The 12743-nt window shown below is 46.4% G+C and overlaps 1 protein-coding gene across 2 annotated transcripts in view; it reads right to left on the reverse strand.

Annotated features, from left to right (window-relative positions):
• Positions 1-12743, reverse strand: part of PLG (plasminogen) — a 169930-nt gene that overhangs the window by 9900 nt on the left and 147287 nt on the right. For both annotated transcript variants that reach the window (XM_069974368.1, XM_069974369.1), the window contains one exon: positions 11505-11645. In XM_069974368.1, coding sequence (XP_069830469.1) covers positions 11505-11645 — 141 coding nt within the window. The remainder of the gene's footprint in view (positions 1-11504; positions 11646-12743) is intronic.

Here is a 12743-nt window from a genome sequence, read left to right on the forward strand (position 1 = left end):
AGTTACTGCAGCAAGTCTATAATATTTGCAGTGTTGTCCCTTCTTCTTCAGGACCTCTGCAATTCTCATCACCTTCTGGACCAAATCCTGACTGATAGCCGTCCATTCTTGCACAATCAATGCTTGCATTTTGTCAGAATTTGTTGGTTTTTGTTTGTCCACCCGTCTCTTGATGATTGACCACAAGTTCCCAATGGGATTACGATCTGGGGAGTTTCCAGGCCATGGACCCAAAATCTCTATGTTTTGTTCCCTGAGCCATTTAGTTATCACCTTGTCATTTTGCTGTTGAAAAAGATACCAAGAAAGTATCGAAACGCGTTCAGCTCATTTATACGACTCTCCTAATGCATATTCATATGCTAAATATGCTTTAAAAAACTTTACCAAACACCGGAACCCACTGACTGAAATTCAAATTTGGCACCTAAAACATCCACGAGGTCCCGCGGGCAACATTGCCTACTACACAAGCGCAGAGGTCCAACTCTATTTAAACCAACAGTAATAAGCGCTGCGGCCAGGAGAGGACAGCGCTTAACGGGAGGTCACAGCTCCAGCTACACAGCTCCAGTGGGACATCCATCAGCGGGAACGGTGAGAGGGGTATCGCACACCACTAACTACTACTGAATTTATCTGACACAATTGTACAGCTCTAATCAGCAACACAAACATTTGTCCTGCATCATTCTATTGTCGGCTCCTCTGACTTACCGAGGCGCGGCACACTGTCTCAAGCACTATTAACTTGTAACACTAACACTAACAACACCGACACTAACAACAACAACACCAACACTAAAACCAACACTAACAACACCAACACTAACAACACCAACACTAACAACACCAACACTAACAACACCAACACTAAAACCAACACTAACAACACCGACACTAACAACAACAACACCAACACTAAAACCAACACTAACAACAACACTAACAACAACACCAACAACACCACTAACACGAACATCACCAACACTAACACTAACATCAACAACACCAACAACACCAACACTAAAACCAACACTAAAACCAACACTAAAACCAACACTAAAACCAACACTAAAACCAACACCAACAACAACACTAACAACAACACCAACAACACCACTAACACTAACATCACCAACACCAACACCAACATCACCAACACTAACACCACCTGCCTTTGATGCTTATTGACATCTTAATGAGCCTATTTGTTATAACTGATAAGTGACAAGCAGGATCACATTTCAACAGAGTTGAGTGAAGCAATAACCGGATCCACTATACAACTAAACTACAGCACGATACTATAGACTCAAACACTAACAGTTTACAGCTCTGCTTCTAATCACCAGCAATATACAAGTCTGGTTATTATTATTAACCATGGAAATCATGGCTGCTAATTAACATGAACATTATTCCAATAGCCGAATTCTAGATCGTTTTTGTGCCACAAGACTGGAATCACGATCTTGTTATCTTGACTTTACTGCGTCCCAAACATCTGTTATTAACTTATATTAAATTCCTTTGTTGATCTTATGATTTTTACTTAGACATTTTTATATTTCTATATTCTACTTTCAATGAACAGAATTGTATTTCTCTTTTAATGAATTGATCTATAATTTATCTATTGTTCACCACTATTGTGATATTTTTATATATATGTTTGCTACTTTTAAATATTCAACATAAAATTCATTCATTTATATTAACAAAACTAAACTTGACTAGAGCACCTTCATAGCTCTTTTTGTTTACTTGTATTCACTCCTTGGGTATAGGATTATAAGGTTAACCTCGTCAAGTTAAATAGCAGTTGAACCGACACAACTCCTTTCTCTCTTGTATAGTTATCACCTTTGCTTTAAGCTGGAAGAGGCATTGTTGGTGGCCAAACTGCTCTTGGACGGTTGGGAGAAGTTGCTCTTGGAGGACGTTGTGGTCCCGTTCTTTATTCATGGCCGTGTTTTTAGGCAAGACTGTGAGAGAGCCGATTCCCTTGGCTGAGCAGCACCCCCACACATGAATGGTTTCAGGATGCCGGGTACAGTCGGCATGAGACAAGACTGGTGGTAGCGCTCACCTCGTCTTCTCCCAATAAGCTGTTTTCCAGATGTCCCAAACAATCGGAAAGGGGATTCATCAGAGACAATGACTTTCCCCCGGTCCTCAGCAGTCCACTCCCTGGACCTTTCCCCCAGTCCTCAGCAGTCCACTCCCTGGAACTTTCCCCCAGTCCCCAGCAGTCCACTCCCTGGACCTTTCCCCCAGTCCTCAGCAGTCCACTCCCTGGACCTTTCCCCCAGTCCTCAGCAGTCCACTCCCTGGACCTTTCCCCCAGTCCTCAGCAGTCCACTCCCAGGACCTTTCCTCCAGTCCTCAGCAGTCCCCTCCCTGGACCTTTCCCCCAGTCCTCAGCAGCCCGCTCCCTGGACCTTTCCCCAAGTCCTCAGCAGTCCACTCCCTGTACCTTTCCCCCAGTCCTCAGCAGTCCACTCCCTGGACCTTTCCCCCAGTTCTCAGCAGTCCGCTCCCTGGACCTTTCCCCCAGTCCTCAGCAGTCCGCTCCCTGGACCTTTCCCCCAGTCCTCAGCAGTCCACTCCCTGGACCTTTCCCCCAATCCTCAGCAGTCCACTCCCTGGACCTTTCCCCCAATCCTGAGCAGTCCACTCCCTGGACCTTTCCCCCAGTTCTCAGCAGTCCACTCCCTGGACCTTTCCCCCAGTCCTCAGCAGTCCCCTCCCTGGACCTTTACCCCAATCCTGAGCAGTCTGCTCCCTGCACCTTTCCCCCAGTCCTCAGCAGTCCACTCCCTGGACCTTTCCCCCAGTCCTCAGCAGTCCACTCCCTGGACCTTTCCCCCAGTCCTCAGCAGTCCACTCTCTGGACCTTTTGCAGAATATCAGTCTGTCCCTGATGTTGTTCTGGAGAGAAGTGGCTTCTTTGCTGCCCTCCATGAGACCAGGCCTTGCTCCAAGAGTCTCTGCAGTCTCACAGTGCACAGTGCAGATTCCCTCACACCTGCCTGCTGCCATTCCTCAGCAAGCTCTGCACTGCTGGTAGCCCCATCCCGCAGCTGACCACACTTTTAAGAGACGGTCCTGGTGCTTGCTGGTCTTTCTTGGGCGCCCTGGAGCCTTTTTTGGCAACAATGGAACCTCTCTCCTTGAAGTTCTTGATGATGCGATAGATTGGTGACTGAGGTGCAATCTTTCTAGCTGCGATACTCTTCCCTGTTTGGCCATTTTTGTGCAGTGCAATGATGACTGCATGTGTTTCTTTAGAGATAACTATGGTTAACAGAAGAGAAACAATGATGCCAAGCACCAGCCTCCTTTTAAAGTGTCCAGTGGTGTCATTCTTACTTAATCATGACAGATTGATCTCCAGCCCTGTCCTCACCAACACCCACACCTGTGTTAATGGAGCAATCACTGAAACAATGTTAGCTGGTCTCTCTTGTATAGTTATCACCTTTGCTTTAAGCTGAAAAAGGCATTGTTGGTGGCCAAACTGCTCTTGGACGGTTGGGAGAAGTTGCTCTTGGAGGACATTCTGGTCCCATTCTTTATTCATGGCCGTGTTTTTAGGCAAGACTGTGAGAGAGCCGATTCCCTTGGCTGAGAAGCAACCCCACACATGAATGGTTTCAGGATGTCGGGTACAGTCGGCATGAGACAAGACTGGTGGTAGCGCTCACCTCGTCTTCTCCCAATAAGCTGTTTTCCAGATGTCCCAAACAATCGGAAAGGGGATTCATCAGAGATAATGACTTTCCCCCAGTCCTCAGCAGTCCACTCCCTGGACCTTTCCCCCAGTCCTCAGCAGTCCACTCCCTGGACCTTTCCCCCAGTCCTCAGCAGTCCGCTCCCTGGACCTTTCCCCCAGTCCACAGCAGTCCACTCCCTGGACCTTTCCCCCAGTCCTCAGCAGCCCGCTACCTGGACCTTTCCCCCAGTCCTCAGCAGTCCACTCCCTGTACCTTTCCCCCAGTCCTCAGCAGTCCGCTCCCTGGACCTTTCCCCCAGTTCTCAGCAGTCCACTTCCTGGACCTTTCCCCCAGTCCTCAGCAGTCCACTCCCTGGACCTTTCCCCCAATCCTCAGCAGTCCACTCCCTGGACCTTTCCCCCAATCCTCAGCAGTCCACTCCCTGGACCTTTCCCCCAATCCTCAGCAGCCCACTCCCTGAACCTGTCCCCCAGTCCTCAGCAAACTGGCAAAGAGGAGGTATAGGTGGTGAGAAAATCGTACACTCACCTGGTGCGGTCGTGCTACGAGCACGGCACCGCTGGGCGCAAGTAAATTAAGCTGTCCGCTGCCTTCCCGACTCTCCGGTTCCCCGGAGCAGACTGTGAATGAAGCAGGTAATACCAGTAGAGGTCCACAAGTAGCGAGGATTCGGGTGTATAGGCGCTGGTACAGCAAGCTGTAGAGGTACTGATGCAGAGTAAATGATAGGAGTAGTAGTAGGTAGTTTAAAACTACATTTAATATGGACAACGCGTTTCTAGGTTAAACCTCTTTCTCAAGTCCTGATACATGAAGATACATGGGTTACATATATAGTGTCGGACTGGGACACCGAGGGACTGGGGAAACCCCCGGTGGGCCCCGAGCAGGGAACACGCAGCTGGGGCCCCCGTGCTCCTGGGGGGCCCACTCAGCCTCCGATTGCCGGCCCGCACCTTCCCTTTTAACTGCAAGCGATCGCAACGATCGCTGCCAGTTAAATCAAGCAGTGTTCCCGATGACAGGGCGAGAAGCCATAGGCTTCCCGCCCTGTCAATCACGCTTGTGACCGCAAGCAGCGTCTTGCTTGCGATCACAAGTATGCCGGTGAAGACGCCGCCCGGACAGATGAGCAGCTGCTGGTCCCGGCAGCGTCATCACCACTGAGCTCTGTGCGCGGTCCGGCAGCTAGGACTTCCGGTTCACGTAGCGCATACCGGAAGTCCCAGCCGCTGCGGCGTGCGCGAGCTGAGTGTTGGTGCTGCCCGGGACCAGGAGCTGCTCATCTGTCTGGGAAGAGAGGAGAAGAGACGCGCGACCGACGAGGGAGCGTGGTGACAGGTGAGTTGGGTTTTGTTTTTTTGTTTTTTTATCATAAGGGGGAAGATGGACAGCATGGAGGGGGGGGCTGGCTATGGGGGAGATGGACAACATGGGGGGGCTGGCTATGGGGGAGATGGACAACATGGAGGGGGCTGGCTATGGGGGAGATGGACAACATGGAGGGGGCTGGCTATGGGGGGAGATGGACAACATGGAGGGGGGCTGGCTATGGGGGGAGATGGACAACATGGAGGGGGGCTGGCTATGGGGGGAGATGGACAACATGAGGGGGGCTGGCTATATGGGGGGAGATGGACAACATGAGGGGGGCTATATGGGGGGAATGGACAACATGAGGGGGCTATAGGGGATGGACAACATGAGGGGGCTATATATATGGGGATGGACAACATAGGGGGGGGTACCTATATGGGGGTTGGACAATATGGGGTGCCATTTATGGAGCATGCTTGAGTCCATCCGAACCCGAACGTTCGGCATTTGATTAGCGGTTCCTGCTGAAGTTGGATAAAGCCCTAAGACTATGTGGAAAACATGGATATAGTCATTGGCTATATCCATGTTTTCCAGACAACCTTAGAGCTTTATCCAAGTTCAGCAGCCCCCGCTAATCAAATACCGAGAGTTTGGGTTCGGATGGACTGGAACTCGAACCCGGTTCGCTCATCTCTAATACATACATAGTGTCAGGGCTGCCCACTAAATGAGGGTGTAAAGGGGCCAATACAGATGTGCAGTGTGTATAGAGATGAGGATGGTGACAGAGAGGAGCCGAATATATTTCTCTGGCAGATTCTGTGGATTCGTGGCTCATAGAAGTTCTCATAATGACCCAGGGCAGATGGAGAAGAAGATAAAAATGGAAGAACTCCGATCAGAGAAGACGTCCCCTGTGAGTTACCTGATATATTTGCACTGTAATGTATATGGTGTACAGAACCTGTGTACAGCTGCATCCACCTCTATATGACTGTATGAGGTGATGGTGATCTGTGTACAGTGGATTATTCAGTAGCAGCGGTGGTGTTAGTCAGTAACGTGGTGCTGTTAGTCAGTAGCAGTGGTGGTGTTAGTATGTGGTGGTGTTAGTCAGTATGTGGTGGTGTTAGTCAGTAATGTGGCGGTGTTAGTCAGTAATGTGGTGATGGTGTTAGTCAGTATGTGGTGGTATTTGTTGCTTGTAATCCGGTACTGTGTTTTATTGGTCTTAGTATACTGGATTTGGCCAGTAACAATATAGTGATGGTATTGGTTGTGGTGTGGCGGTAATATTTCCCCCTTGTATACTGGTATTATTGGTAATATTGGTAGACAGGATTTGGTCAGTAACAGTATGGCGGTAATATGTATGGTGATAATATTTCCCTCCTATATAATGGTATTATTGGTAATATCAGTCTTGGTATACAGGATCTGGTCAGTAACAGTATGGCGGTAATATGTGTGGGGATAATATTTCCTATATACTGGTATTATTGGTAATATCACTCTCAGTATACAGGATCTGGTCAGTAATAGTATGGCGGTAATATGTATGGTGATAATATTTCCCTCCTATATACTGGTATTATTGGTAATATCACTCTCAGTATACAGGATCTGGTCAGTAACAGTATGGCGGTAATATGTATGGTGATAATATTTCCCTCCTATATAATGGTATTATTGGTAATATCAGTCTTGGTATACAGGATCTGGTCAGTAACAGTATGGCGGTAATATGTGTGGGGATAATATTTCCTATATACTAGTATTATTGTAATATCACTCTCAGTATACAGGATCTGGTCAGTAGCAGTATGGCGGTAATATGTATGGTGATAATATTTCCCTCCTATATACTGGTATTATTGTAATATCACTCTCAGTATACAGGATCTGGTCAGTAACAGTATGGCGGTAATGTGTATGGGGATATTTGCTCTTTATATCCTGGTGTTCTTGGTGGCTGTATGACCTATGTATCTAAGTATACAGCGTTATCATGCAAATAAACCTGTCTTATAGCCAATTACACCGGCCAATTATAGGTAACAAACGCTCCTAGGAAGCCCCATGTAACAGCGCCAGAGATCAGCTGACAAGCAAACGCCCCATAGTCGGCTGATTTGATGTTTTGTGCGTCTGTAATAATCATCGCTGTCGGCCGCACATCTGTGTATTCCTGCCCTGCTGATTAGCAATGGTTTGCAGCCCCATATCTGGCCGTGTTAATGTACCCTTATTATTGTGACCATAGATAAGTATAGTGGCTGAAGGGTGGGCCCCAAGAAGGATTTCCCCTGGTGGGCCCCAAGAAGGATTTCCCCTGGTGGGCCCCAAGAAGGATTTCCCCTGGTGGGCCCCAAGAAGGATTTCCCCTGGTGGGCCCCAAGAAGGATTTCCCCTGGTGGGCCCCAAGAAGGATTTCCCCTGGTGGGCCCCAAGAAGGATTTCCCCTGGTGGGCCCCAAGAAGGATTTCCCCTGGTGGGCCCCAAGAAGGATTTCCCCTGGTGGGCCCCAAGAAGGATTTCCCCTGGTGGGCCCCAAGAAGGATTTCCCCTGGTGGGCCCCAAGGTACTCCAGTCAGACACTGTACATATATAGTACACAAATACTGGAAAAAGACTGGGAATCACTGAAGCCAGTCAGTGATTGGGCAGCTGTCCGCAATCAGAGCAATCAGAGTCCAGTTTAAAAACATGTGTTACAAAAGGGAAACATTGTGGCAAAAAAACAGACATTAAAATCAGTTAAATCATATAGAATGAACTAAAACCACTTTGCAAACTATTGTAAATTCCATTTTTAAAGATACAAGGAGAGATGGAGTGGTTTAAATAGTGATTGCTATGATAAACTGAGCTATAACACTAAGCTAAAGCACTGCTATGCAATAGTGATGGTACAGAGGTAAGTAACATACGTATGGGACAGATGGTCATGGGTTCCAATCCTCTTGAGCCTGATGTGAATGAATGGTCTGTAATGTATATTTTTATTTTTAATAAAAATGTAAAAACAATGGGAAAGTGTGGATTAAATATGACAAGGAGTACCTAGGGATATAGGAACTCATGTGGAGTTAAAAAGAGAGACAAGGAGAATCATTTGGGGTACAAGGAGGGTACAAATAAAGATATAATGTACAGATAGACTAAAGTGCTATATGCAGAATTAATATGATGGTTATAAATTAAAAAATAAAATAAGGTTTTTATTAGTTAATAGGGGATACTGTCACACTGAACTTTGCTGGAATACATTATTACTATTAGTATACATTACAGACCATTCATTCACATCAGGCTCAAGAGGATTGGAACCCATGACCATCTGTCCCATACGTATGTTACTTACCTCTGTACCATCACTATTGCATAGCAGTGCTTTAGCTTAGTGTTATAGCTCAGTTTATCATAGCAATCACTATTTAAACCACTCCATCTCTCCTTGTATCTTTAAAAATGGAATTTACAATAGTTTGCAAAGTGGTTTTAGTTCATTCTATATGATTTAACTGATTTTAATGTCTGTTTTTTTGCCACAATGTTTCCCTTTTGTAACACATGTTTTTAAACTGGACTCTGATTGCTCTGATTGCGGACAGCTGCCCAATCACTGACTGGCTTCAGTGATTCCCAGTCTTTTTCCAGTATTTGTGTACTATATATGTAACCCATGTATCTTCATGTATCAGGACTTGAGAAAGAGGTTTAACCTAGAAACGTGTTGTCCATATTAAATATAGTTTTAAACTACCTACTACTACTCCTATCATTTACTCTGCATCAGTACCACTACAGCTTGCTGTACCAGCGCCTATACAACCAAATCCTTGCTACTTGTGGACCTCTACTGGTATTACCTGCTTCATTCACAAGGGGATGAAGGGAACTGTATTATACCTTTTTCCCCACTAGGTGTCACTGTCTTCATTATGCACTTATGTCTTAAAGGGGTGGTGCGGTGTAAAAGGTTTTTGCACTAAATAACACACATAAATAACACACATTACAAAGTTATACAACATTGTAATGTGTGTTATTTAAGTGAATGGACCCCTTCCCCCCTGGCCGTGGACCCGGAAGTATGATGCAGTATACTTACGGAATCACTGTCAATCCAGGCCGCCATCTTGAGACGATCACATCATCTTCAGGAGGCCGGGGTCGACAGTGATTCTGTAAGTATACTGCATCATACTTCCGGGTCCACAGCTGGGGGGGAGGGGGGGGCATGACCACGGGGGCAGACATGGGGAAGGGGGCCATTCACTACAACATTACAATGTTGTATAACTTTGTAATGTGTGTCATTTAGTGAAAAAACCTTTTACACCGCACTACCCCTTTAAGCACAGGGAAGCATTGGGTTAACTGTTATGTGTCACATGTTTATTGTTGTCCTATTACAGGTGCAGGTGCTTTCCCTCCTTTCTCTCTCTCCTATCCTGGCTCTTCTCTCTGCACACAACACAGCCCCACCAATCACAGAAGAGTTTAGTATGGACCAGGGACCAAGAGCAACAGTCTTTTTATGGACGTAACCTGCGCCAAGAGTGCTAGAAACCCAAAAGGGGAAGTCGTCTACTGAGGATCACCTTGTCAATTGCGGGGATACTTCTGTAAGGTGCAGGGCAGTAGCCTCCACAGTATAGGTACTGGTCCCAGTGGGACAAATAGCTGAAAGGGAGCTGACGTATCCTACTGCGCAACACACGGTTCTTCTGGGGAACCTGAGAAACTCTGCCACTTCTAGAGACAAAGGCCAAGGGCTCGTACTACCAAAACTTGGCACTCTGTGAACTAGTTAAGGCTTAAGGTGGTCCTATACACTTATCTAAACATGAGTATGAGTATTCTTCTTCTTCTATTACTTGTTGTACACTATCCCTGGTAGAGCTCCTTTACACTGGACAAGGCCCCCAAGATACACCCCTCTCTTCTTCTGAGTTACAACTACTCCCTCTCCTATTGCTTATCTGCACCTGAACTCCACATGCTACTAGTTGGCATTGAACATTTACCACCTACTGCTCACTACTTTGTATTGCACTGAATTCTACAAGTAAATGGTTCATCTGGTTAAGTGCTGGATTCTGCCTATTTTTGGTGACACCCGCACCCACACTTGGGTTATCCCTTTCAAGTGCAGTGCCCCTTTGTCCAGGGGTGGAATGCAATACCGCTCCTGGCCACCGTGACATATATATATATATATGTATACCTCATCTATATATCAATCATCTAAATGTCTTTCATCTAATATACATGACTGTTGGTGACACTGGAAAAGGCGGCTTCTCCCTCTGACCTTCTGATGGTCCCCTGGCTTCTGTACAGTGAGAGAGGAGGTCCCGACTCATGGCCCCGCCTCATGGCCCCGCCTCATGGCCCCGCCTCATGGCCCCGCCTCATGGCCCCGCCTCATGGCCCCGCCTCATGGCTCATGCCTTGTGCATTGGGATAAATGGGTTCTCAAATACAGCATTTCATCCCAACTCGGCTTAGTGACACCTTTATCTGGAAATTCTGCTTTCCTGCCAGGTATGTCTGCTCGCACCTTTCTGGTGAGGAATCACACAGCCATGCCGATATGACCATCTTGTGGTTCTAATATGAACAAGGCCTTGTTAGGAGGTCATACGCACTCGCCTTCTCCTCCTCATCATCATACGGAGCATGTCCAGGCCTTGTAGGGTTGTGCAGCGCTGTGGGATAGGGACGTGCGGCGCTGTGGTAAAGGAAGGTGCAGCGCTGTGGGATAGGGACGTGCGGCGCTGTGGGATAGGGACGTGCGGCGCTGTGGTAAAGGAAGGTGCAGCGCTGTGGGATAGGGACGTGCGGCGCTGTGGGATAGGGACGTGCAGCGCTGTGGGATAGGGACGTGCGGCGCTGTGGGATAGGGACGTGCGGCGCTGTGGTAAAGGAAGGTGCAGCGCTGTGGGATAGGGACGTGCAGCGCTGTGGTAAAGGAAGGTGCAGCGCTGTGGGATAGGGATGTGCGGCGCTGTGGTAAAGGAAGGTGCAGCGCTGTGGTAAAGGAAGGTGCAGCGCTGTGGTAAAGGAAGGTGCAGCGCTGTGGTAAAGGAAGGTGCAGCGCTGAGGGATAGGGACGTGCAGCGCTGTGGGATAGGGACGTGCGGCGCTGTGGGATAGGGACGTGCGGCGCTGTGGGATAGGGACGTGCGGCACTGTGGGATAGGGACGTGCGGCGCTGTGGGATAGGGACGTGCGGCGCTGTGGGATGGGGACGTGCGGCGCTGTGGGATGGGGACGTGCGGCGCTGTGGGGTGGGGACGTGCGGCGCTGTGGGATAGGGACGTGCGGCGCTGTGGGATGGGGACGTGCAGCGATATTGGATAGGCTGAAAATACAATAGATAGAATCCATAGAATGCCCCCCCCCACCCCTTGGATTATTATAGGATTACGATACCTCTTCAGCTTCAGTAACGCTATATCTGCTCTTGTGGGTTCCAGAAATAACTTCTCCACATCTCGCATCTGCTTGGAAGGCTCTGTACTTTGTTCCTTGTGAATTCCAAGTTGTATCTTATAGGACGATGGTCGAGATGATCTGTAATTCAACATGATTGTAACTAGCTGCTACCGCACAGAATTTATTACTGCTCATCTCTTCTAAAATGTTCATTCCTCATTATATTTTATATTCCTTATATATATTATCATCATATATATCATATTACTATATAAATCAGGATGATAACCCAAATTCTCTTCGTTAAAAGCTGAAGCAAAACTCAAAGCAAATGACATCTACAATAAGATGTAATGTCCGTTATCTACAATAAGATGTAATGTCCGTTATCTACAATAAGATGTAATGTCCGTTATCTACAATAAGATGTAATGTCCGTTATCTACAATAAGATGTAATGTCCGTTATCTACAATAAGATGTAATGTCCGTTATCTACAATAAGATGTAATGTCCGTTATCTACAATAAGATGTAATGTCCGTTATCTACAATAAGATGTAATGTCCGTTATCTACAATAAGATGTAATGTCCGTTATCTACAATAAGATGTAATGTCCGTTATCTACAATAAGATGTAATGTCCGCCATCATCTACAATAAGATGTAATGTCCGTTATCTACAATAAGATGTAATGTCCGCCATCATCTACAATAAGATGTAATGTCCGCCATCATCTACAATAAGATGTAATGTCCGTTATCTACAATAAGATGTAATTTCCGTTATCTACAATAAGATGTAATGTCCGTTATCTACAATAAGATGTAATGTCCGTTATCTACAATAAGATGTAATGTCCGTTATCTACAATAAGATGTAATGTCCGTTATCTACAATAAGATGTAATGTCCGTTATCTACAATAAGATGTAATGTCCGTCATCTACAATAAGATGTAATGTCCGTTATCTACAATAAGATGTAATGTCCGTTATCTACAATAAGATGTAATGTCCGTTATCTACAATAAGATGTAATGTCCGTTATCTACAATAAGATGTAATGTCCGCCATCATCTACAATAAGATGTAATGTCCGTTATCTACAATAAGATGTAATGTCCGTTATCTACAATAAGATATAATGTCCGTTATCTACAATAAGATGTAATGTCCGTTATCTACAATAAGATGTAATGTCCGTTATCTACAATAAGATGTAATGTCCGTTATCT

The sequence above is a fragment of the Dendropsophus ebraccatus genome, chromosome 6 (genome assembly GCF_027789765.1).
Source record: "Dendropsophus ebraccatus isolate aDenEbr1 chromosome 6, aDenEbr1.pat, whole genome shotgun sequence".
Lineage (NCBI taxonomy): Eukaryota > Metazoa > Chordata > Amphibia > Anura > Hylidae > Dendropsophus > Dendropsophus ebraccatus.